A 27,702-nucleotide genomic window follows, 5' to 3' on the forward strand; every position below is an offset into this window, starting at 1 on the left:
TTACAGAAATTGTATCTACCTATAGCTATATTAAATGTATATATGGTTGAAAGACATGTTAGTGGAGCCAGAAAAAAAAATCTCCTGCACAGCTTCTGTTGTAATTTTCAAACTACGATCCACAAGCAATTAATGGTCTATGTACGCTAGCTGTTCTGATTTCCAGCTACAAACAGCTTAAGTAGATGCAATATTAGCTCAGATTTTTTATCTTAATAATACAAGGGATATTAAGCTCTCAGGGACAGGAGGGCAGGTGGTCTGCATAGTCATTGAACAGGAAGGGTCCAAGACATGACACTCATATTAAGATAACCTTTTCATGAAAATTTTGAGGATTCCTACAATAACAGCAAAATCTAGTCCAATAATACGGTGTGAGTATAGAACGCTATGGAATTCAGCACCAATAAATATGCTCCCTTTGAAATGATGAATTAGATGTGCAGCAGGATCTGGTCATACTTCAAAGAATAATATGCAGAGCTGAAGATCCATCTGTTTGCTCTTGCTATCACCATTGAGGTTCCTGTATGTTAAGCAGTCTTTTGACTACTTCAAAGCACGTTTGAAGTCGTTGCTGTGCCTATCCCATGCACAAAAAGTAAACATGCCTTAACAATATGAGTAGATGGTATTTTTGTTCATTTTACTTGTAAATGAAAACAATTTGTTCCTGCTACGTATCATTTCTGGACTTTTTTTTTTTTAGCTACGATAGCGAGGGCCGTCTAACAAACGTTACCTTCCCAACTGGAGTGGTCACTAACCTTCATGGGGAAATGGAAAGGGCCATCACAGTGGACATTGAGTCATCCAGCAGAGAGGAAGATGTCAGCATCACTTCCAACTTATCATCAATTGATTCTTTCTATACCATGGTTCAAGGTACTGTAAACAAAAGATTTCTTACCGGGTACTGACCTGAAAACTGCTTTCTTATGGTACAAGCAGCTTCAATGAGATGTTGTAGAGGAAACATCAGAAGCATAGTGTCTGGAAGAGGGGGTGATACATACATGGTTTTAGACATATATAAAAAGAACTGTTCAGGGAAAGAAAGTGTTGCAGTGAAAGTAGAACTAAATATGCTTTCTACCCAAATAGGTTTTGTAAATAGCCACTGAAGTAGTCAGAATACCTACTTTGCATTAGAAGGGAATATTGGAAGAGAGAAATTAATTGATAGGGGAAGAGGTGCAGAAAAAGCATGAAGTGAGATTTTAGCTTTAAAATAGCATGTGACATCCCAGCAGCTGTACCTTTATAGAAGTCAGTAGTCACAGTATACTTAGGATTAGGCCAAAAATGCCTCATAAACCAGCAGAAAATGTGGGTTTTGCCAGTCCAAAGAATATACTCTGGGGGTGGGATTTTCTTAAGTGTTTAAGTGACTTTGAATATAGGCCCCAAAGGCATTTGTGCTCTCTTGTGATACTCTTACCAATCTTACCCTGGCTTTTTATTACCATCAGGTCAGTACGTGAAGTAAAGATGTTAGATGCACAGTATAAAGCATGGAGGACAATGGCAGACTGTTAATCCATGCATGTAACGTGCACTTCCCTGATTTATGCCTTTTCAGATCAGTTAAGAAATAGCTACCAGATTGGTTATGATGGCTCCCTGAGGATCTTGTACGCCAGTGGCCTGGACTCCCACTATCAGACAGAGCCGCATGTGTTGGCTGGTACTGCCAACCCAACAGTGGCAAAGAGAAACATGACCCTCCCCGGGGAGAATGGGCAGAACCTGGTGGAGTGGCGATTCCGGAAGGAGCAAGCCCAGGGAAAAGTCAACGTGTTTGGCCGAAAGCTTCGGGTAAGCACACAAGCGCATGTGGTATTTAGTGTGTTCTAATTAAGTGAGAGGAAATGTAAATTCATTCCTGTAGGTATTGTCAGCTGACAACCACAGAATGTTTATCATAGATAAGCTAACTGTAGAGCTGGAAGTTACTTTTACTTCATTTATTGGCTCTTTTTCCTTATTAATTGCTCTTTTCTGTGGATTTCAAACTGTTGTTTTTAGCCTGGAATGAATTGGGATGAAAGTATCATTTTCTGCTTTCCTTCACTGTTTTTGTTTCTGGTACTGAATTCACACACCTGATTTTGAATCTTGTTTTAAATTATTCTACCATCAGTTAGCACAATCCTAGGATTTTCTTTTTTATTTTAAATAAAATTGTACTAATACTTATTTCTGGTACAAGGGTTCAACTCTGTGTGCATATGTACAGCATATTCCTCTAACATATGTCTTTACCATTTTGTTGGCAATTCTTATTCCTATCTAGTGAGTGAAATATAAGTAGGAAGCAAACTATGATTTATGACAGCCATTTGGTAAAGATAATGGAGATTAAGCATTTAAAATTGGGTTGCCAGGAGACCATTTCAAGACCATACTGGAGGTCTGACTTACTATTAGAACTGAACTCAGTTCTTTAAAATAAGGCCTGGGCAGTGTATCAAATGAAAGTCAGTAATTTCAGATCACTTGACTTCTAAGAGGTGACATGCCATTTTAAAATCTTGAAATATTATATATCTTCATTTGGGACGAGGAAGTAGGGAATGCTGTCATGTACCTTATATTCCTCTCTACTACTTGCTCTGCAAGAATGGATTTTTTCCAAGAAAGAAGAATGATTATGTACAGCAGCTGCTGCTTAAGAACAACATACTTGTAACCTAACTATGGCAGCTGTCTTATGCGGATAAGGAAGAGGAAAAGGAAGCCATGCTTCTGGAGCTCATCCTTGCGGATCTGGTTCATAGGCATGTCATTACACTGTGTGGTGGCATAATACAACTGCCAATTCATTTGTGAAAGAAGCCACAAGAAAATAAAATAACCATAGCAATGGTGTTTGGTTTTGGCAGTGAAACAAGTTGCCATGAGTCCAGTTCTCAAAAGTGAAGTAAAATTTTGGCATTCGAGTGTGGAGGAGGTAAAAGAAATGTCATGGGCAACCTTCACTTGGAAGAGTTAACAGGCAAAGAGGAACAGCAGAGAGAAAGGAAAGATTTAACAAGATGGAGGGCAAGTGAGACATTATAGGTTAGGATAAAACAGTAGTAATTAAAAGTGCATATACAAATGGGAGAAGTAGGGCAGGTGGAGAATATGGGCTAATAAGAGAAAAATGCCTCAAAAGAAAATAAAAAAGATACTTGTCAGCAAAGAAGAAAAACGAAGGTTTTTTGAAATTGATCTACAAGAGGAGATATTACAGAAATGTTGCTTGGGGGTGGGGGGAACGTAGGAAAGTAGAGAAAGAAAACAACAGAAAGATGAACAGAACTCAGGGAGCTCATAATTTCCATCTACAGATATGTCAGTAACGTTTTGCTGCAAAGACAAATGTAGACAAAAAACAGTGACAAAATGTATTGCCCACAAATGTACTCATATATGATACTTTCACTGCATTATATATACGCAGTATCTAACATCACAAAGTACAAACTCTGGTACTCGCTTGGGTTTCCAACTCGTATTAATTCTTCCCACTACTACTAGCCTTTTTAAAGAAATTAATTAGGAGTTATTTCACCCTCCCTTAACTCAACAATCCTTCCTCAGGCTTACTTGTGTTCAGACTTGTTTTGTATTTGTCAGATAAGCTAGTTTTGGTCCTAGACTAGTACATTTGGTCTGTAGGCTAGCTTTTGGCAGAGGTCCTGCCAGTCCTCTACGTGAAAGAGCTGATTTAGGGCATTTGTGATGAGGCCAGACAGACCATCACTCATACGGGTCTTAACTAAAGGAGCTGATATGAGCTCTCTCTCAAGGGGTGCACCCAGAGCAGACAGGTAACATAAATGAGGGAGCTCACAGGAAGGGTTTAGTCCACCTCCTCCTGAGACCTGACATGGTCCAAGTTCTGCCCCAATTTTCACATCACCTCTTGAATCTCTCCATAAGACACAGTAATATACCCCTACTCCTAATCTGGGAATCACAGACTGATCTCATGCTTCTCAGTGAGACCCTGGAAAGAAAAATAGGAGTTAAAATTTCCATAATTATTATGTTTATCATAATGAAACGCAGGGGTTTCAAATATGTTTGGAGTGTGACTTAGACACAATAAAAATGTTTAACTTTTGCTGTAGAAGCATTTTGGCAGCAGAGCTGTTGTTAAGAAATGCTTCAGTTGAATGCAGTACTTTAGCTGACACATGTTATTCCAGCCCCATACTGTCCAATGAAAGAAGCTGGATCACCAAAACTTATTGCCAGCTGTATTACGAGGTTATGCAAGCACAGCCAGAATTTCACCAAAAGCTCACGTCTGAATGCAAGAGCTCTGGCAACAGAACTTGGCAGCGTGATCTGGCTGGAAAATAGGCATTCCTTTCTTACAGAATCACAGAATCTTCTGCTTCATACCCTGCCCTTACACAGACCAGACAGCTGGAAAGTGAGAAGGCAAGGGATGTTATTATCCCATTTAGCAGATAAGGCTGTGAGACAGCCAGATTAAGTACTTTGCTGCAATCTGCACCAGAAGGATGTCCTTAGCCAAGAAATTAACCACAATTGCTTGGACATCTGCCTTAACCATAAAACCACCCTTCCCTCTTTGCCAATTCAGAAAGCAGAAGTGCCCATTCTCACTTCAGTTTCCAAGCCCGAGAGGCAGACAAGAAAATAAAAATCATAATTAAATGTAAAACAAGGAAGGGAAGATGGAGAGAAAGGGAAGAAAAAAATATAGAGAAGCAAAACAGGCAGGGAAACACAGAGATGAGCGCAGGCATGTGTGGGAGAGGCTGAGAAATAAAAGCCAGAGATAAACAAGTTAAGAGTGAGTTTAAGCAAATGAGCAAATATTAGATATTGGAAAATTTAAAGAAAAACTACTGGAAAATGAAAAAGTAAAAAAAAAAGAAAAACAAAAAGAAAGTGAATGAGATGGCTTCTTAGTTAAATTTAACCTACTTCTAGAATCAGTCCTGTAGCAGTGCTTTTTCAAAGTATATTTAAATAACATTTGATGGCTCAATAAATAAAGTAGCTATTCTGCATCTGCTAGACTTTGTGTTCCTTATTTAGAAGATTTACATGAAAACATGACTTTTGTTCGTAAATTGATGGTGCAGATTGTTCTCGTGCCAGTGATTTCGTATTAAAGAAAAGGCAGCATAGATATAAACTGACAGATATAAACAAAATAGAGCATTTGTAGGATTTTTTTCCTATTTGCCTATGATCCATCACCAGCACTTTAATACCTTTCATGCCAGTAATAAAGAATCTAATTTATATTGATCTTTTAGAAGCTTATCAGCCTCAGGGTATAAGTACCAACATCCATGATATATGGATTTTTGAACATGCAGCCTGAAAAATGCAAAAATCCTCCAGTCATTTCTTTGGTCAAGATATCTGTTCTCTTGTTCTTTTCTGAATGTTATTTAGCCATCTTTCTTCACCTCTTTGTAATGTACGCATCAAGTACCAAAAAAAATTCTTAATACACATAACTGTATGTCCATTTCTGCCCTATTTCCCACATTAGCAGAAACCAGTGTTAAAAAATCATAGTTATCAGTGTTCCACCCTTACCTGGAATAACTTCAAAAGGACACAGCAGATAGAGAAATGGTTTGCAGATGAACAAAGAAATCCTAGGGGCCTGTTTGAGAACACTGAAAAACAGTTCCATGCAGAAGGGGGTATGGAGAAGTGCAAAGATACCCACGTGGGAAAAGAAAGACAGACATTTTCCTTTCATAAATATAAAAATGAGACCTAATTCAATGAAACAGAAAGTGTATTTAGAACACTAAAGGGGGGGGGAAGGGGATTTCAATGTAAAAGTATTACACAGAAATCACTATCCATCACTATAGTTTACATAAATAAATGTTTTCAACATAAATGTATCTAGACTAAGGCTTTAATTTAAAATTAAAATAGTTATAAACTTCAAAGCATTTATAACGGATTTTCAATGATTCAGTAGTCTTCCACTTATTTATGGTTTTAAGTGGTCAGTTAACTAGGCGAAAGATATAATCCTCTACTAAGTATTTCAGCCTCATAAATATATTGCAGCAGTGGCTGGTATACTGAGTTAAACCCTCATTTGATCCAGAAGGGGAAAGTCTATCTTCTTAAAACTGTTTTATCTTAATTTGAAGATTTAACATGCTTTTGAAGATCTTAATTTTGTGTATACCGTTTTGAAAAATACTGTGGAGGATTAGGATTCAGTTCTTTCTTAGCGTGATTGTTATGAACTGGACAATCAGTGGCTGGGAATATATTTTCGCAATGATACACTTTGGGCTGCCTACAAATGTAGTTTGTTTGCTAAAATGGCCCCATTTATTACAGAAATTTTCAGTGCACATCTTCCGGTATTTTCTTAACAGTTGACTAAACATCAAGAAAGAACACATTGCAACAAATTCTGGGCCATCTCTTCATACAATGAGACCTTCTAAAGTAGATGCTAATATAGTGCCTTACATTTATATCAAGAAGTTGCTAGAATAATTTATGTACACAGCAAATCAATCACTGTAAATGGTATTAGAAGAAAGCTTTGTGGAAGTAATAGGTGGGTAGGGTTTGAACAGCATGATTTATTGTGTCGTTTTGTTTGCTTTGAAAAGGTTAATGGCAGAAACCTCCTTTCAGTTGACTTTGATCGAACCACAAAGACAGAAAAGATCTATGATGACCACCGTAAATTTCTGCTGAGGATTGCCTACGACACGTCAGGGCACCCCACCCTGTGGCTACCAAGCAGCAAGCTGATGGCTGTCAACGTCACCTACTCATCCACAGGTCAAATTGGCAGCATACAGCGAGGGACAACGAGTGAAAAGATAGAGTATGATGGACAGGGAAGGATAGTGTCTAGAGTGTTTGCTGATGGGAAAACTTGGAGTTACACATATTTGGAAAAGGTAAAGGACACTCACATTTTAAAAAATTCTTTGAATGTGCTGTAATTCTACAGCAGCTGACTGCTGCACACAAAGTAAAAGCAGGTAGTTGGAAGCACATTTCAATTAATCTAAGTATCAACACGTGATTCCTAAGGGAATGTTTTATACAATAGATATGTAATCTCATTGCAGCTAATTGCTAGGAATTGATGTCTTTTTAAATTATTTAGGCCAATGACTAACAAGAAGCATCTGTATTTACCTTTTATCTTAACACTTAAGGTACAAGGATTAGGTATCTGCAGTGTAATTCAGTTGAAAATAATTTGTTTGTACATTCTTCATTGTTGGTTTTTTTCGTTACCACGAAAAGCTCTTCTTTCTAAATAGTTACAGCTGTCAATTTGTACTTGCTATATGCTGTAGCATCCAAATAAACAACAGGCAAAAGATCAGGAATCTGCATTATATATAATAATTGCTGAATGATAGCTCTCCCTGTAGAAGTATCTGTGAGAATGCCCCTTGTGAGATTTCATGCCTGGTATGCAAAAAAAGAATCAATTTCTTTCTGGGGTTTAAATATATTTCTATTGAAGTTGTTGCTCAGCAAATACTGTTTACTAGTCATTGCAGGCATAATTTAATCAAGACCTACAATACATAATAGCCACGCATCAGAAAAATGTCAGAATAATTCTGAGGAGCTCCTCTTGATATTAATAATCAAACAATTGTTTTGCCTATGACTTAAAAGCTTACAGAAGAAGAACAGAGTATTCAGAGATCTCAGGCTACTCAAATTCTTCAAAATCATCTCTAATTGCAGGGAAGAAATTGTATCTCCCATATGTTGTTCTCCTCGTGAGTTAATGGCTCTAAGACAGTTTTACTTCTTCCCATATTAAACATGACTTATCTGAATCCATTGACAATCTGCTGTTTAGCTGTGAGTGCTTGATAAAAGAGTGATACAGTCATAACAAGTAGCAAATTATGAATGTGGAACTACTAATTACAGAACCCCTTACAATTAAGCATCCAAGTAAATTAGGCAGGGAGATGTTAACAACGTGTAAGGTCAAGGATAACTCAATTAAAGAAGAGATAATTTTCTTAAGTGAGAATGTCACAATTTGTGAAGAAATAGCATCACTGTATGTGGGGGTGGGGGGCGTACTCCACCATTTGTCACATGGTAAAAATCTGTTCTTAATTTTCAGTCAATGGTTCTTCTGCTTCATAGCCAACGGCAGTATATCTTCGAGTATGATTTGTTGGATCGGCTTTCTGCTGTCACCATGCCCAGTGTTGCTCGTCATACCATGCAGACTATCCGCTCCATTGGCTATTACCGGAATATATACAACCCCCCAGAAAGTAATGCTTCTGTTATAATGGACTACAATGAAGAAGGGCAGCTCCTTCAAACTGCTTTCCTGGGGACAAGCCGAAGAGTATTATTCAAGTACAGACGGCAGACCAAGCTCTCTGAAATTTTATATGATAGTACAAGAGTTAGTTTTACTTATGATGAGACAGCAGGAGTCCTGAAAACAGTAAACCTCCAAAGCGATGGTTTTATCTGCACCATTAGATACAGGCAAATTGGCCCACTGATTGACAGACAGATTTTCCGCTTTAGTGAAGACGGGATGGTAAACGCCCGATTTGACTACAGCTATGACAATAGCTTCAGAGTGACTAGCATGCAAGGTGTCATCAATGAAACCCCATTGCCTATTGATCTCTACCAGTTTGATGATATCTCTGGCAAAGTTGAACAATTTGGAAAATTTGGAGTTATATATTACGATATTAACCAGATCATTTCGACAGCTGTAATGACTTACACAAAACACTTTGATGCACATGGCCGCATCAAGGAAATTCAGTATGAAATATTCCGGTCATTAATGTATTGGATTACAATTCAGTATGATAACATGGGGCGAGTGACAAAAAGAGAAATTAAGATCGGGCCATTTGCCAATACCACAAAATATGCTTACGAATATGATGTAGATGGTCAGCTCCAGACAGTTTATCTGAATGAAAAAATAATGTGGCGATACAACTATGACCTGAATGGCAACCTCCACTTGCTCAACCCCAGTAGCAGTGCCCGTTTGACGCCACTTCGCTATGACCTAAGAGACAGAATAACTCGACTAGGTGATGTTCAGTACCGATTAGATGAAGATGGATTTCTGCGTCAGAGGGGTACTGAAATATTTGAATACAGTTCAAAGGGCCTTCTTACTCGAGTTTATAGCAAAGGTAGTGGGTGGACGGTGATTTACCGTTATGATGGACTTGGACGACGAGTTTCCAGTAAAACTAGCCTTGGCCAGCACCTCCAGTTTTTTTACGCAGACCTCACATACCCAACCAGGATAACTCATGTGTATAACCACTCAAGTTCTGAAATTACATCTCTTTACTATGATCTGCAAGGACACCTTTTTGCCATGGAAATTAGCAGTGGAGATGAGTTTTACATTGCATCAGACAATACAGGGACACCACTGGCTGTGTTCAGTAGCAACGGTCTCATGCTTAAACAAATTCAATACACCGCTTATGGAGAGATCTATTTCGACTCTAACCTTGACTTCCAGCTGGTAATAGGATTCCACGGAGGCTTATACGACCCACTGACCAAGCTAGTCCACTTTGGAGAAAGAGATTATGACATATTGGCAGGCCGGTGGACAACACCTGATATTGAAATCTGGAAGAGAATTGGGAAAGACCCAGCTCCTTTTAATTTGTACATGTTTAGAAATAACAACCCAGCCAGTAAAATACATGATGTGAAGGATTATATCACAGGTAAAAGAAAGATACTTAATTGCAAGACTGTTTCCCACTTGCTCAAAAATTTGCTGTTCTGTGTTCTCATAATCTGGAATCTGACTATTTGGGTTACAGGCTGAAGATATTTTCTGGGGCAATTTAGTAAAGTAATTCTCAGGGAAGGTAATTGTTCAGGAAAGTAGCTGATGTTCAGAACCAGATCAAGAAAGTTATTTTAGCTTGGGAGTCCTGGACCTATAGACATTCAATTTAGATTGGAATTCACAATTTTGGTGAAGTACCTAAATAGGTCCTATTTGGAAAAGTTCTTTAGGAAGCAAGAAGGAAGCTTCCTTTAGGAAGGAAGCATTAAGAGCTTAACAATGAGAACAGTTACAGCAAACACACTTATCAGGAACAGTGAAATAGCAAATGGGAGATCTTGAAAATATTTCATCTAGCTTTAGGCATTGATTTAGGTACCTGCATAACATTAAAAAACATGGTCCATTATTAGCTTTTAGGTTCAGGTAACTAAACCTAAATCTTGTGCCCTACACAGTCTTTATGGTGCTTTAATATTGGACTGTTGGCCCAAAAGATAATTCAGAGAATCTCAGTATGCAGAGGGGCTGGGTTTTCGAAAGCACATTTTGAAGTACCAGTGAAATACATATCTTCCTCTCCCGCCGACTGAACTGTAACACGAGGTGCCTTAGCTAGAGATTTCAGTGCATTAGGAGAGAAAGAGGACCCACTAGGATCTCCTCCTTTGATGTACGGAACACATAGAAACACTGCTTATATAAGGTTATCATTACAATGAGTAATTTGGCTGACTGGCAGTTTCAGATGCAGAGCCTCATGAGGCTTATCACTTATCTGGAAAGGTTAGATATTATTTTAAGGTAAGTATTTTTTATTCTTTTGACATTTGGAAAAACTTACTTGGGGTTTTCCTAAATGAAAACTAACAGGCTTGGTAAGGAGCACTCTGCCAACTTCTACTAAGCTTAGTATTTGTGAAAGATAGGCAGAGCACCCATTCTTGCCCAACACTTGTTAACTTATTAATTGTTGCCATCCCTGATTTTTTTTTTAACAGAACATAAAATGTATCATAAATAATGTCATCTAATGCTAATTTAGCACCCTGTCTGCATACCAATGCAACCTTATCTCATTTCATTAGTTTTTAATTTCATTGGTCCATCTTCATCTTGAAGAGGGAGAGATTTATTTTGAATCCACATAAAATATGCACCAAATAATTTAAAAGTAATTGAACGTATAGGTGTTATTTCAAGGGTAGTTTGAAGACATTACAATTACACATACCTAACAAAAATACTTTTTTGCTTTGAAGTATTGATGATGAAGGTGTGGCATAGAAATCCCAATTAGTTTAGCCTACACTAGAATGAAATCTCACTTTAATTGTCCTCCTATAGTTGCTCTGGATGTCACTGAGACCTTCAAAATTGCTGAAACCTGGAGTTCCTTTCAAACAAGCATAGTGCAGCTCTTACATAGAAGAGAATTTTTCTTGTGTGTTTAGAACTTCAAGTTTTCTGCATAGGCTTGCCATTCTAGCTGTAGCACAAATCTAAATCCATCCATAGCAAAATGAAGACTGTTGAATAATTTTTGTGTTACAGAAGGAAAAGAAATATGCCAAAAGCTATTCCATGTGAAAATGTATGATTGCAAAATATAGAACAATTCTGATTTTTTTTTTTTTTTTTTTAAATAATTGTCTTTCAGATGTCAACAGCTGGCTGGTGACATTCGGCTTCCATCTGCACAATGCCATTCCTGGTTTCCCTGTTCCAAAGTTTGATTTAACAGAACCGTCTTACGAACTCGTGAAGAGCCAGCAATGGGAGGACATACCAGTAAGAAACAATACTAAACATACAAACAGAACAAGACAGAACGTTTCCTTCTATTGAGATCGTATTAGGCATGGAAAATCCTGACAGGGTTACTTGCTAAGTTAAATCTGAAAAGTGCTTTTTAGACCTCTAATTTTTATCTACTTTCAAAAGAATTTAAGAAATTACAGGTAGTGGTTTTTTCTTACAGATTTCTTAAGTTAGGTACCATTTTAAGTAAGCTTTTATTTGCTTTCACCAATAAAAAAAATGCAGAAAGACAATAATCAATGAAAAGAAGTTAAAGACCCTTTAAAGATGTCTAAGTTTTGTAGCAGAAACTACAGAAATTAGATTTGTACTAACATCCTGCCGGAAGGCAGAAACTGAACACTGTAGTAAAAAATAAGACTGTGAAATAAACATAAGAACAGGTGATATAAATTATGCATGCCAGGCACCACTACAATTTTACTTCTCTTTAATATTAACAATGTTTTATATGTAAAGATAAAATATTGAAAATGAAATTACCTGAGGTAAAACCCATTATGTTACACAAAACCAGAAGTCCAGGTGCTTATGAAGTTCTCTGGGAGGAAAAAAATGAACTTCAGTACTGAAAACCTGCTACAGTTTTACATGACGGAATAGATGAATGTGGAAGTTACAATCTAAATCTGCTATTTAAGAAAATTACATTTATAAATCAAATTTACTCAAAGATCAAAGACCTATGCCCTCAAAAATCTTACCATTCCCAGTTAAAAAGGAAGTGATAAGAGACAATAAAATGGGTAATCCCATTGTGAGCAGTCAAAAGCAGATCTCTTTTTACAAGAAATCATGATAGAGAACTCCACAAGCTTAAAAGAGGATATGATCTTGAAGAATCTTACAACCTAATTTAGACAAAAATTCATTAGAAGGAGGCTGCCCAGCAGAAGGGAGCATATGGAAGCTGATTTTGCATGCATGAAATGATGTGCTATATATATATTTTTTAATAGCCAGGGACTGAGTAACAGGGAAAGATCTTAGAGCATTGCATAAGAATAGTGTCTCCCATGAACAGCAGAAACAGTGACGGAAGAGCAGTGCAAATACTCCAGACAAAGTGGTTGTATCAGGAGGTAAGAGACCTGTCACCAGGCATGGCTGTGTAGAACTATCAGATCTCAAAGGCTAAAGAATGCAGTTATCCACTAACACCAGCAAAGGTGCATCAGGAAAACAACTAGTCTGGTCAAAGAGATGAGAGTAGACAGCTACTTGTCAAAAATCTTCAGGAAAGATCTCAACAATGCAAGGAGTGCCAGAGGCATATGACATGACAGAAAGACAGGAGTGGGAGGAAAACAAAGATTCAAAATTCTCAGGTAGGAAGAAGCTATGACTATGACATTCACTGTTGAACAAGCAAATGCAACCAGGAGCCAGAAATAAACACACAAAGCACTTAGTATTTTGAACATTCTGGAGTAAGCTTTACCGAGCTCTGAGGTTTTGCTTCAGAGCTCAGGATACATTTTAAAAATAAACAAGCTTTGCAATTATGAAACTGCTATAGCACCTTGTTGCTCTTACTCATGAGCATGCTGTCTAGAATATATTTGTGCTCCACAGCTTTCATGTAGGATTTAAAACAGATGAAATCCATACTTGCTAACAAGTGCAGACAGGAATCTGACACACTGAAGAAGAGTTAAGAGTCCAATTAATTCATAATTCCCTCAGGAACTGTCCCCTTTAGAAAGTCACCCTTGCAGCAGAGCAGAGAACCTTTGCAAACCTTTTGCCAGGCTTTGATTAGCAGCAAGGCTGCAGTAAGGTGGTACAAGTCTGTTAATAACTCCTGCTTGGTCTCCCACCAAGATATTTGGGAAAACTAAACAAAGTGTTGCCTCATTTGTCAGGAATGAATCAACAGGGTTACAAAGTATTTTACTGAACGAGGAAAGGGTCAACTGGAAGATAGACTAGATCATCTTACATAAACTAAGTACTTCTGTTCGCAAGTGCAGCCAAAGCTATTTACATCTTTCTTCTGTTTCCTGCTGAGAGAACTGCTAGGGCAGCTGTCTGCTCCCCACCTCCATCAATACCAGCTCATTCACAGCTTGTAGCTGTTAAGACCCAGGGTTAGACAGGTAAGATGTGCCCATTCTGTGCAGTTGTAAGGTCTGACGCAACCACAGCTGACCCTGTACCGTGAGCTGCCCCACTGCCTAGCTGCGTGAGCTAATCATTGCTGCTAGCTGCTCCTGCTCTTCTAACTGTTCTGGCTAACCACAGCAGTTCCGGTGGCAGGTCCCATTCCCCAGCGATCCCTTCTTTACTAAAATCCCTTCTTTACCAAAAATGCATCTAGCATACTGGGCCACACATAGCAAGCAAACTTTTTATACAGATTCTCCTATCCTATATCTACCATCTTGTGCTTTTGCACCTCACAATTGCACTTCTTATTTCCTCCCCTTTATAGTCCAACTACCCTTTCAGCAAGAACAGCCCAGATACAGTAAAACAAGAAGTATCAAGCAAGGATATTTTAGACTTGCCCACTGTTTCTTTTCACTCATTGCTTCTTCTCTTTGCTAGCTGTCAACAAAGCATTCTACTGTATTCAGGATCGCAGCCCTCTGGAGTTCAGGGGGAGAAGCTGCTCGTTTCTTTCAGGCAGCATGCTGATACTGAGTGAAATGGAAGCTCACAACCGATTTTGCTACAGCCTCTTCAAGCATCCTCTTCTATGAGTTTCTAAAAGTATTTGCAAGAAAGGGCCTCAGTCCCCAATATTCCACCCCTCTGCTCTGTATCCTTTGCTTCCTTCTCTTCTGCTGTAAAGACTGTCAGAACAGCCTGATTCCCCACCTTTAGCAGCTTGAGGGTTATGACAGCCTCCCTGCAGTTTCGTCTCAGACCGAAGCTACCAGAGAGGCATAAAGAAGGGCCTGTTCCTACTCTAAACCGCAGCTTTGTGACCTGCAACAACCTCCTCCATTTGGATGAACCTATGGTAGACAGGAATCACAGGTGAACAGGCTCAGAGCATGACATGACAATGTAGTGAGACAGCTCTTACGCACATGAAGTGTTAGTATTGCAAAGTTCTGTTCTGTGCAGCCCAGTAAGTAGCCTCTCTAGTTAAATCATATTTTTAGGCATGTGCAGGTTCTGGGGGAGACAATGAGATAAAGCACTGAACATTATCAAACAAAATAGTCTTGTAACTCAGCAGAACAAGCAGTATGTAGATTTAATTAAGTCCTTGGCACTGTCAGTTGTGGCATATCCTGTTGTCGTCCACGGGCAGCACACCAAGAAAGCTTGGCTGTTTGGCATCTAGAGGGCTACAGATGGCTGGTAAAACTTCTGCTGTTCTTGTTTACAGCCAATTTCTGGAGTGCAACAACAAGTGGCGAGACAAGCAAAAGCTTTCCTTTCCCTGGGAAAGATGGCAGAAGTGCAGGTCAGCAGACGGAAATCCAGTGCAGAGAAGTCATGGCTGTGGTTTGCTACAGTGAAATCTCTGATAGGGAAAGGGGTGATGCTTGCTGTCAATCAAGGCAAAGTGCAAACAAATGTGCTCAACATTGCAAATGAGGACTGCATAAAAGTGGCAGCTGTTCTGAACAACGCCTACTACCTAGAAAACTTGCATTTCACCGTTGAGGGAAAGGACACACACTATTTTATCAAGACCACCTCCCCCGAGAGTGACCTTGGGACACTGAGGCTGACAAGTGGGCGGAAGGCCCTGGAGAATGGCATCAACGTCACTGTTTCCCAGTCCACCACTGTGGTAAATGGCAGGACTCGTAGGTTTGCTGATGTTGAAATGCAGTACGGCGCGTTAGCACTTCACGTCCGCTATGGCATGACACTTGATGAGGAAAAAGCCCGAATACTGGAGCAAGCCAGGCAAAGAGCTCTTTCCAGCGCCTGGGCCAGAGAACAACAGAGAGTAAGAGATGGAGAGGAAGGCGCCAGGTTGTGGACAGAAGGAGAAAAGAGGCAGTTGCTAAGTGCTGGAAAGGTACAAGGATACGATGGGTACTATGTACTCTCTGTGGAGCAATATCCAGAATTGGCAGACAGCGCTAACAATATACAGTTCCTCAGACAAAGTGAGATAGGAAAGAGGTAACACACTGGCTTAGCTCAGGCTGCCAAAGAGACTGTGTACCAGTGTCTTCTAAAAAGGAGACCAAACTGTTTTGCTGCATTACTACTTGAGCCTAAGCGTACATCTTTGCTCAGATTTTTTTCTGTAGCACAATCCGAACAGACTCTGTAATGAAGAGAGCGCCTTCCAGAAGAATGATACTGCTAATGACAAAACTTTTTCTCAATGACCTTAAAGGTGATCTGCTTTAAAGAATATGTTTACATATGCATATCGCTGCACTCAAGTTGGACTGAAAAGTATTTAAAAAGAAAAAGGCCTACAGATTTTGCAACAGGCTGTTCCTTTGAGGCACTGTATTTAATTAAGATACAGACCCATACAGTGTTTCCAAATATTACTGAATTGTTGACCTTTGCTTACCAGAAGTAATCTCTTTCTCTCTTTTTCTCTTTCTCACTGCATAGGATGTGGTATATATCTGTTAATTTTAAAACGTGGGGCAAAAATTATTGTTTATAGACAACCCAACTGCTTTAAACTGTGCTTCTTTCTAAAAGGACATTGGCACAACTGACTTATGCTACCGTGGAATTTAATAATGGATTTTACAGTGCTAACATGGTTTGCCTTGGGGGGGAAATGGCAAGTAGAATCCTTGTTGCAGATAAGCAAAGGAAACCCTGATTTTTTTGTAAATTATGTGAGACAAGTTGTTTATGGATTTTTATATGAATTACAATTTACTGTACATCAAATATTAGTCTCAGAGGAGTTAATTTATGTAAAGTGTTTAAAAAAGTTTATACTTAAAAATAAAATGATAAAAACATGTGCTGTGTGTGATTTTTTTTAAAGAAAAAGGAATTGCACCTTTTATGTTATAACTGTACAGTATAAAGGATTATATTGTAGAGATATAACAGTGATGACTAATGTCCAAAAGTGTTAATATTTTTGTATTAGGTTTAAAGCTGTGCGTCTATCACTCTGCTGATAGGATGGGACACTCCAAAGTGGCTGGCTCAATCAGTCCGCAGCTCTCTCCCCTCCCAAACCTCTCCTGTCACCCAGGCCAGTGCCACTTCATCAGTCATTGTTAGAAGGCACAGTAACCAAATAAGTCTCGTTTTCTGATGATGGAAGACTTTAATAGGTTAGGTTTTCCTTGTCTTTTTCCAGCCCTAATGTAATAAATGGACATTAATTCATACCAGGTGGGGTTTCTGTTTTTTGATTTTGTTTTTTTGGTTTTTTTTAAAGCAGCTTTGTTTCACAATGGAGATAATAGTGTCTCAGGTGCTTGGCAAATTGTACGTAGAAGAAGAAGAAATGATGTAGTTTCATCCAGTTATGTCAACTTTGTCTTCTGTATAATACAGCTCTTTTAGATGTTATAACTTCAGATAGAAGCAGCGTACCTCTGACCTGATGCTACAGAATTGCTCTTTAGGCAGGCAGGCTGTTCAGTAGGTTCATCTCCTGGCCTTCAGCTGGCAGATCAAGTCCCATTAATGTGAACACTGAATTTGGGGATGGAGAGGAAGGTCCAATTCTAGTGCCTAGTCTGCATCTCCATACCACTGCATAGATTTGGCACGCTCTGCTCCAAGGCCCAGTGTATTTGCTGCAGGACAGAACTGAAGTGTGCAGCTGGTTCCTTATAGGAAGCCTGTGGTGGCATCTATGGCATCTGTTCTACATCTTGGCTGAAACCATTCTTAGAGCTTTACTCTCATGAGCACTAAATTCAGCCACAAAAATAAATATTTTTAAGATTAGACAAAATTGGGGGGTTTTGATGTTCATTGAAATATACACAGTATTTCTATCCATGTATTATAATGACAAAACATAGTAAGTGAACGTGTCTTAACTATGAATGGTTCAAGTGGATGTAATAAAAATAGTTTTCTAACTGCTTTGTATTCTGAGAGTCTACGGTATTACATACTCTAAATTGCACATTAGGATTGTTTGATAAACAGATTTGAATTTCTCCCAGCCAATTCACTACCGAATCTACAGTATCAGTGCTGTTACTGTATGTGTGTATTTGGTAGGCCATACAGAACTAATTACACGTATAATGAATGCTAATCATCTATTAGAATGAAAGCACAGATTAGTTGTTAGTATTTTTACCCTGGAAGTCTCGAGGGCCCTAAATTTAGAGAGTATGATATGTCAAAACCCCAGAGGCGTGTCATTGACCTACGTATTCTTTTTAAAGATGTAAAATGCTAGGTGTTTGCAGTTCTGTTGGGTGGCTCTTCCACAGCACTGTATTTAGCATGCTGTTAAGTGCTCTCTGTTGAAATAGGCTCATACTCTAAATTATGTCAAATGTTTCTGTTCTGTTTGAATATGAAAAGCTTGTATAACATGTCAACAATGAAATATATCTTCTACTTGGCACATACCAGTTCCTTCTCCTTTGTTCTGGCACCAATAAACAACAAATTACAGTATCTGCTGGTGATCATTTTAGATAAAGTCAAATCAAGCCAATTAGTGGCCTTGTTAGTAGGTCTAATGAGCCTATTTCTTGCTAAAAAAGACTTGTGATCTGGACACGCTCCTGCAGGAAATAGTGACCTTGGGGAATATAGAAACAAAAGATCTTTTTGAAGAAAAAAAAAATGTATAATTAAAAGGAAGCGTATTACAAAAGAAAAAAAAAAGATTTAAGTATTTTAGGCAATGCCAGTCAAAATGCTATTCTGGTATTTTGAGATGTATATTTCGTCTGATTTGTATTGTTCTTTTAATTTGCCTTCTTAACTTTATATGTGTCCTGAATTTTCCACAAATTGATAACTATAGATTGCATCTAGGCTTTCCAATAAAAGCCAACCCAAGGTGTGTGTGTGTGTGTTTGTACTTGTTTTTTAAATCTGTATGTCAGATATTGCAGCTATGCTATTGCTTTTCTTGTATCGGAAGAAGCAAACTGATCCAGTTGCACTGGTATCGATTCATTTGCCTCACAGTTGGCAGTATCTTTTTGACTCTGTCCAACGGACTCATCTGCTAACTCAGCAAAGTGAATTACTCCATGGGATCTCTCAGGTGGCCTACTTTAGAGAAAACATTCCATATACCTCACAAAGCCAAATCTTTTATAGATAAGGAAAAGCCAAAGAGCAAAAAAATCACTTATAACTGTCTTCTCCCATGTCCTCTTGAGTAAAAATATGACAAAATATTTGATTATAAATAATTAGGTTGGCAGTGGTAGTTACATATATACACACAAAAAAAAGATCCTTCAATCTGCATTTAGACCCACTTTGCAGAAACTGCTGACTTCAGCACTGCTGTATGTCAAGAGACTGCTTTGATTTCGGTTAGAACAGGCAGACTTCACCACACTTACTTTGTAGTGACAACCTCGAGTTGATAAGACGTTGATCCAGCCCAAATCAGGTCACTCTGCTTAGCTAACTGTGGCCTAATTTTGTTATTTAAAACAAAACAAAACAAAAAACAACAACAACAAAAAAAAAAAAACACCACCACCACCACCACACCACTAGCAAGAGATGTTCACAATTGGGAGGTGAGAGATTGGCATTTGACAAGGAAAAAAAAGGAGAAGAAAAAAAAAAAAACAAAAAGGCCAGTTACCACTGACAAAATGTTTTACTTCTGTTTTCAGAAAAAAATAAAAAAAAATCTTCTAAAAGTGTTAATACCTTGGTTTACTGCTAACTCCAGAATGGCAAGCTACAGCTGTACATATGGCCAGCTTGAGTATCTTTAGGAAAAAGAAGAGACTAGCGTGTAATTCTTTGGGGATGGGAAATGCAAAGCAAAGACACTTATTAGAAACAGCTCCTAAGCAGCTTATTAGAAGCTGCTTATTTGATGCTCATTAGAAGCTGCCAGGGTTAAAAATAAGCCAAAGCAAAGAGCATCACACAGCATAAACAGAACAGCACAGGCACTATGAAATCATACCCCTAACTGCAAAGCCACATCCAAACCAACCACGCTGATCAGCTTCTCATCTACAGCCAATTAGTGCTAAGGAGTAAATATGCAATGCTTTTAAAATTCAATTGATCTCTGACTGCACACACAAGTTGCTGGGGCTCAGTGATCAAAAAAAAAAGAAAAAATAAAAAGCCAAAGTGAAAACCAGTAAATTGATGGGTAGGTGCCAATTTTTACCCCGGAGGTAAAAAAACAAAAAACAAAAAACAAAAAACAAACGTTTTATAGTCATCATGCTGAAGGACAGAGCTTAAGACTTTAAATTTTTCCTCTGACGTTTTTAGCTTTGTGGCGAAGTGGCCATTTGAGGCAAATTTAACTGTGTGAGTGTCTAGGCTAGATCTCTCAAAAAAGTCAAAGTACTAATAATAGGTAAAGCCCTGCTCCTCCCTCCAAGCCCATTTTTCAACAGGAGGAATGTAAATCAGGATGCCAGCACTTAACTGAATGCACTACCAAAATTAAAAAAAAAAAAAATCAGTTTTTCTGGTCATCCATCCCAGAAACCTGAGTATGTGTTGCAGATCGCTAAAAATGTCTTAGGCCTTCCAGGGTTAAAAAATGGTGGAAAGGTTTGTTTCTTTGAGAGTGACAGAGAACAAGAACATGGAGTCTGATGCTAGAGCACAGTCTGCCCTGCTTTAGGAAAGGGATGTACAGCAGAGGGACAGCAAGGTGACCTGTCATTAGGTGGCCCAAAATGCAACAGTGAGAATGAAGTCACACAGTATCAGACAAATACTAGCATGAGGACTATCTTACCTGCACTATTGTTTGTACACATGCCTTAAAAGGAAAAAAAAAAAAAAAATGTATGTGTGTGTGTATATATATGTATGTATATATATATCCTGGCCTGATTTCTAGCATCACAAATGCATGCAATTCTGAGCTGTGCAAGGATGACATAAATACAACTCTAAATAAAGATAAGTATGCTAAATGGCTAAATGTTGCTCCCAACTTCTAAACAAAGCAAGCAAAACAGCAACACCATCCTTTTAAGTACAGAAGAGTCTTGCATGCAATTTGGAAGGTGAAAAACCAGCATAATAACATGGCAGCTCATTGGAGTATCATGCTTTGAGTAGTTCCGCAGGTAAACTCCGTTGCTGTTAATTACTACAACTTCCTAGGTAAGCTGAGTAAACCTTTTAATTTACTACATTAAAATTCTGTCATTGAGGAATATAAATTTCTAGAGATGGTGCATTTTTTTCCTACTATAAACTAAGTCTAAGCTCATAGTAACATAATTATGCAGCTTAGAGTTAATGGTTCCCACAAAGCTGTCTTAATAAAGCGTTTTGGGATTCAGGAGGAAAAGGAGGAATTCAGGAACTAAGAACAGGACTGGAAGGCAACAACGTTTCAACTAGTTCTAGTTACTCAATCACACTAAAGCTGAGACAGCAGGAAGCGCACCATGCATTGCAGAGGCACACGGGAAACTGTAGGGCCAATACAATGAAGTATTTCCACATCCCAAACCCAGGAATCATTTTAAAACTGAAATTACAAGAATGACTATCTAATAAACCAATTAAGCTTACATCAATCAATTTTAAAAAACACCTTAGAAGAACAGTACAGTGAAAGGTAATGGAGAAGTCAGTTAAGAATTCAAATCTGAAAGTAACTACAGGTGTGTGATGCTATTAAGAAGTCTGTACAGTGTTGATTGACAAGAACTGGGAAAAAAATGAGATGGGGTGGGGTGGTGTACAAGACCATAACGCTATGACCAGGTGCTAGTCATTTCCCTACCATTTTCCACAATGATGGGGAAGTGTATATTTTAAATAAATAAATAAATAAAACTACAGCCACCACAGTGATGCCAGCATCTGCAGATAACAAAAATTGATGGAGTGGCAAATAATGGCTAGGACAGAGCAGTCACACAGAACAATATGGATCACTCGCTGAAGTGAGCCCATTCAAACAAAATGCATTTTAATACAGGCAGCTCCAGAAGTAAAATATCTCAGAATAAGAAATGCTAAATCTCGCTGTGAAAGGTATGTAGCTGCCTACAAGAAAGCAATGACTGGAAAGAATGAGGAGTGCATAATAGATAAATAACTCATTGCGAGACTCCAGTACAATAGTGGTGGCAATGAAGAGCTCACAGGGGTGGAGAAGCTTAATGAGATTACTGGCCTTCTTAAACAAGGGAAATGGGAAGGCAGTGTTATCTCTGCTTTTGGCACCAGCAACACTACTCCTGCATACACTTCTGCTGCATGCCATCGCGAAGACGCTGTTAAAACCCTGGAGAGAGAATGCACAAGGAGACATCACGCATAAATCCAAGGCTTGTCAAATAAACAAAAAAAAACACACAAAAAACCCCAAAACAAACAACAACAAAAAAACACAACAGCTTGCAGGGATAGATTTAAACAGCTCACCCCAAAAAAAAAAAAAAAGAGAGTGCCAAAGGGTGTCTTGACAATAGACTCTAAGTGCCCTCACAGAAAATAAATAAATAAACAAATGCCCCGCATTGAAGTGCTTCCAAATGGGGGAGGAGGGAAGAAACAGTGGGTGGGAATACAATTCTGATGAAGTTCACATCAGGAACTGGGTGCCAAAAAAAACAAACAAACAAAAAAACAACAACAAAACAAACACAACCCACAACACCACACACTGAAACAAAACAAAACAAAAAAGAAAAAAACAGAGAGAAAAAAGAGAGTAGGGAACTCTGTTTCATGACCACTAGAAAAACTGCAGAAGTAGTTACCAGAAGCTTTTGGCCAAATAGGCAGCTAGTGGAATTACATGTAATGGATGCTGGTGATGAGAGTTTAGACCAGATGCTGGCACTGTCCAGTCAGGCCCACAGGAGACAAAAATGTGACCCTAGGAAACAGCCAGGTCAGAGAATTTGGGTTTTTATTCCTGTTATCCCCTCCCCTTATCCAACCCTGAAATATCCAAATTAGTTTGATACAGACTGAAGCCAATGAAGATTACCCTAAATGCCCCAAGTTTTTAAACAGACACTGCAAGGCTGAAGCATTTTAAAAGCATCCCTTGGCTTCCACAGCAGAGATCTGCTGTTCTATTTCTTTTCATAGTAGTTGATTACTAAAACTAACTAAAATAAACCTCCTCACTCTCTATTGAATTATTTTCACGAGCATAATAGGAGCCAATATGCCTCTATTTTTATGTCTCCAAGGCATCATCCAGAGGCATGTGTTTAGGTTAACAAAAAAACTTGCCTGCACCAGCAATGACTGCACTTTGCCCTGAGCATACATTGCCCTCGATTATCAACTTTCCCTGCTCTTTCTCAGGTGTTTCATGCTCTGTCAGCTCCAGTGAAGGTGGGACAGTCTCTAGTCTTGGTGCAAAATGGGGAGCTGCTGCCTGGGCAGGACTGCTGTGCCGGCACCCAGAACGAGAGGGTGGCCGAGCTACCGCCCTGCCTTACCCAGGGCAAGGAAACTGCTCCCTCCCGTGTGCCCCGCCTCACAACAACGCTCAGACCTGAGGGAAGACACTGATGGGCGCCCCCAGCCGCACGTGTGCCGCTCCCTGCCCGGCACGGCGCCCCGACACGCTGCCTGGGCAGGACCGACGCCCTGACCCCGCGCCGTCAGCGCGCAGGGCCGCAGCCAGGCCGCGCACCCCGCGCCCCGGGCCCCCAAACGCGGCGGCCCGGCCTCGGGCGGGGTGCCGGGGCTGCTCACCTCGCCCCTTCGGCACCTGCTGTCGCTTCTTGCGGGACGGGACACGACACGACACCGCCCGGGCGGTCCCCTCAGCGCCGCTCGGCCGTGGATCGCGCGCCCCCTGGCGGGCAGGCGAGGGGCGGCAATGCCCGGCCCTGGGCAACGGCCCCGGCGCGTGGGGGGTCTTGGCCGCCATTTTAACGGCCCGGTGCGGCGCGCCTGGCTCCCGGCGGTGCTGGTTGTCACTGCTGCTCCGAGGTCCAGCTCGCTGAGGCCGGCTGCTAGCAGAAATAAGTGAATGAATAAATAAAATAAATAAAAATCACACTGGAGGTGCCGTGTCCCCTAGAGCAGCACCTCAGGTCTCCCCCCACCTGCCGCCCTCAACCGTGCTGCCTGCTGCACCGCCCAGCCGCTGCGGGGCGTGCTGACCGCCCATCCTAAAGCAGCACCCTATCCTTGCCCAACTCATCTCTCCTCGCGATGAGTATCACCTTGTTCCTTTTTAAATGCAATCAAACCGTGCCAGCTTGACTGCTGGTATATGCATTTAGTGAAATACATGGGGGTTTTTGGTTTTCACCACACAAAAGGCATTTACAGACGGCTTTCATCTGCAGCCAGTGAAATGCAACAGCGTAGTGGCCAACTGCTTCAAACAAAAGAGCAGCCTGTTTCTCAGCTTAGCTGAAGGGGACACGCTGTGGCTGGCACAGCCCCACCACGCCTGGTGGCTGGCCCTGGCCACGGGCACTGGCCACAGCCTCGCACCAACGCCAGGCTGGCAGCTCGGCCAGCTGCCACAGGGCACCGCCGCCTCTGCCAGGAGTGCTCCGAGCTGGTACTGTGCAGCAAAGTGTGGGTGTGCACATGCCTTGAAAGTTAATTTGTCATTTTTTGCACCTCAATAAATCAAGGGAGATGCCCCTATAAATCCTGCTCTTCAGGAAGTGAGCAGAAGGCCAGGAACTGCATGGAGAACAGGGCTATTTTTCTTCTCGGTGCCAAGAGTACATCAGTGACACTCAGTGCTGTGCTAGGTCAGGCCTTCACCCTCTGCTAAGTTAATACCAACAACTCCTCCATCTAAAGGGCAGATAGTAACTGTAGGGCCCCCCTGGCACTTTTCCACCTTTCCTCCTGTTCCAATAGCAATAGCCTCTGAAGGAGATGCACTAATTAGTTGTTATTACGCTTCTTGGGTGGCTGGAAGAACACACTGCCTCTGACCTCATGCTTTGCAATGTACCTTAACAGCTTGTTACTGCTATTGCACGGCAGCAATGGCTCATTTTACATTTACTTTGAAAGCACCATTCCTCTAGTGCTAAAAAATAATCTAAGACTAATGCACAGTCTCTCCAGAAGACTGCTGTTAAACTGTCTATAACCAAGTGTCCAAACACTGCGCAAAGCTGTTTCGTTTGCTTAACATCGACTCAGTAGCAATTAATATGCCTGACATAACAGCGCACTACAAGGCCCATAAAATCTGTAGCAGTAGGGGAGTGAAATGATTATAACTTTTTTTATTTCCTTTCTTTTTTCAATAATACCAGACTACAGTTTGGGCACTGTAATCTTTTCAAAGCAAGAAGCTGAGCTGCATCTGAACAGCTGTTGTTTACTGAAGCAATAATTAGCAATGAAAATACCTGCTACCTTCCGCAGCAGCTCAGCGGTCACTTGCACCCCGTGCCTCGAAGCAGAGAGGCTCTCAGCTTCACACGTAAACCATACATAATAAAAATCTCGCTTAACTAACTTTCAGAAAGGAAATATTTAAAATGGCAGTGTCAGCCAACCTTATGCATATAAGTAATCCCACTGAACTCACTGTGAGCTGGGAGGCACAGGCATCAGCTTATACTAGATGTCCCTAACACAGTGGTTTTCAGCTGGTGGGGGACAGGACATGCTGCAAACAAGGTATTAGATGCAGTCTTGCTGAATGGGGTCTACTGGCTCCATGCAAGGCCAGCTGCACCCCACTCCTGGGACTGAAACCCCTGGGGAAGCATATGTGCAAAGCCTTTTGCCAGGTCTGTACGTCTCCTGGTCTTAGACCTCTTTTTAGCTTAGTTTGAGAGAGCAGCAGAATGGCAGTAAGAGAGAGGAAGAGAGGGAGCAAAGCAGTAGCCATGGGCCATCTTGAAGATGGACCTCCTGATTCCACACCTGAATGAAACCTAAAGATTGCTATGCTCTTCCAGTGGAGGAAAACACTGGAGAGAAAGCAGATATCCGAAATAGCCATTTGTTTATTGATTAGGGCATGCTGCTGGTATGTATGAGTTTATAAGCATGACTGTGGACTCAAGTGAGAGGATAGGAACATGCAGCCAGGCTCAGGGTGAAGGGCAGACAGGGCACACCTCACTGACCAGAGTCAGTTTAAGTGGCTCTCCCATAACAGTTTCAGTCACCTGCTCCCTCTCTGGCCCAGTAATTACTTCGTTAAACAAAAAATATAACTAACTTGACAGAGAAAGCCATACCTCATACTAGCAGTAGCATCCTGGAGCTCTCCACACCTGCGCTATTAGAGATGGAAGGTTAAGTCTCCAGGCTGGCAGCACTGGAAGCAGTCTCCAAGGACCCAGGGCGAGTTGCTGCACCAGGGAGTGGGATGCTCCACAGACAGGTGTCTGCCCTGCTCTAGAGATTCCTTCTCCTGCGTGAGAAGACTGACCTGCCAAAACTGATAGGTACATTTCCACTAACAGCTGTCAAATCAGTGGCTTCTGACTAGAGAAAATAAAAACATTTTGACAGAAAATTCCTGACCAGCACTACACAATAAGCCAGGAAACTGACTTCTCTTGTTACACCTGCAGTGCCTTAGAGGTGCCTTTTCTGGCTGGTCAAGTTGTCCTTTTGAGATGGAGCTCTGATGTTAGAGACATAGTGATCCCAGACAGTCAATTAAGAGCTTGAGGAGTTTCAGTTAAATGAAAGAAAATATACTTCAAAGTTTAATTTTTGTTGGAATTATATTTTTTCATATAATCAAGAAATGATAGCTATCACTTCTATCACTGGAAATTCAAATAGCCACTGGGCTAGTTGAATAAAACAAGCAGGAGATCAGTACAGACCAGACAAAAGACTAGTATAGTTTCACTGGATGAGCTCAGCAAAGTAAGAAATGGCAAACAATGACCATGATTTTAAGTGAGGTCTTCCACATTTAGATGATAAAAACCTAACTGTCCTTCCAACAACCTTTACCACCCCAGAACAGCAACTGCAGAAGTTCACTCATTTTAAAATAAACATGGAGATATTTACATAAATGTAAATAAAATCAAGTCACAGCATGCTATACCTTTTAGGTCTATTAAGACATACCCAATGTGGTGTTGTGAGGCACAAGGCCAAATGAGTTCAACAACCCAAGAAACAGAGTAGTGCTGGCTGGCCTGGAGTGTTACTACACAGAAACCTGAAATATCTGGAAGGAGAAGGGATTTGTATTTCTTCATTCCTGTTGGTGTGTGCATAAATCACTGCAACTCGGGAAAAGAAGCAACACTTGTTTTCTGGAGTCCTATTTGTTTCCTCACTCAGAGAACACAAGAAACCTTCAACCAAAATGCTACGGATGTGACACTAGCTGACAAACCATGTGGAGCTGACAACCCACAGTTAAGAAAAGCTGGTGAGCTGGTTCTGGCAGCCCACACATTGCATCAGATCACACCATGCCTTAGCCCACCAAAACATGCAGACAGATGAGCTCAAATAGAAGCACATCTATACAGAGAAGGTACTGTAGGAATTCAGGTGACACAAGCACCATCACAGGGTTCACACACGTTCATCTGCTGTGACTATTGTGATTTATACAACCTTTGGTCAAAACAGTTCTATTGGCAAAACATTTCTATTGTACAAAATTTCTAAGACGAATTAGGATATGACAAGCCTTCTACTAGAATTCCTGGATTGTGTTGCAGGGTTTAGAGTTTAAAAGAAAAAAAACAAACACAAATGCATATTGTAGTAAAAACCTCCCACTACTTATCAGTTAACACAAACAGTACAGTGGTTAGTGGTCAAGTGTATCTCAACTCAGTACTCCCATCACAAAAGTGCTTGAGCTATGTGTAGTGTGAGCATCTTTTTAATAGGGAGGAAAGGCAGATGCTGTAGAGAGGAAGGCCCGGACAGTACAACCTTGGCTTCGTACTATCGTTCAGCCCCTGCACCACATGCTTACAAGACCAGCAAATAAACCTTGTTAATGGGACCTTGATAATCTGCATGCCCAGAGAGAGCACATATTACTTCCTTGG

General features: G+C 40.3%; 1 protein-coding gene across 7 annotated transcripts in view; it reads left to right on the plus strand.

Moving 5' to 3' along the window:
- Nucleotides 1–15,737, plus strand: part of TENM3 (teneurin transmembrane protein 3) — a gene marked incomplete at both ends in the record, with an annotated part of 311,431 nt that extends 295,694 nt beyond the window's left edge. For all 7 annotated transcript variants that reach the window (XM_080343548.1, XM_080343549.1, XM_080343550.1 and 4 more), the window contains 6 exons: nucleotides 713–888; nucleotides 1,586–1,821; nucleotides 6,636–6,932; nucleotides 8,138–9,749; nucleotides 11,478–11,608; nucleotides 14,982–15,737. In XM_080343548.1, the coding sequence (XP_080199674.1) occupies nucleotides 713–888; nucleotides 1,586–1,821; nucleotides 6,636–6,932; nucleotides 8,138–9,749; nucleotides 11,478–11,608; nucleotides 14,982–15,737 (3,208 nt within the window). The remainder of the gene's footprint in view (nucleotides 1–712; nucleotides 889–1,585; nucleotides 1,822–6,635; nucleotides 6,933–8,137; nucleotides 9,750–11,477; nucleotides 11,609–14,981) is intronic.
- Nucleotides 15,738–27,702: the final 11,965 nt, after the last annotated feature.

Source organism: Nesoenas mayeri (genome assembly GCF_963082525.1).
Source record: "Nesoenas mayeri genome assembly, chromosome: 4".
NCBI classification, from domain to species: Eukaryota; Metazoa; Chordata; class Aves; order Columbiformes; family Columbidae; genus Nesoenas; species Nesoenas mayeri.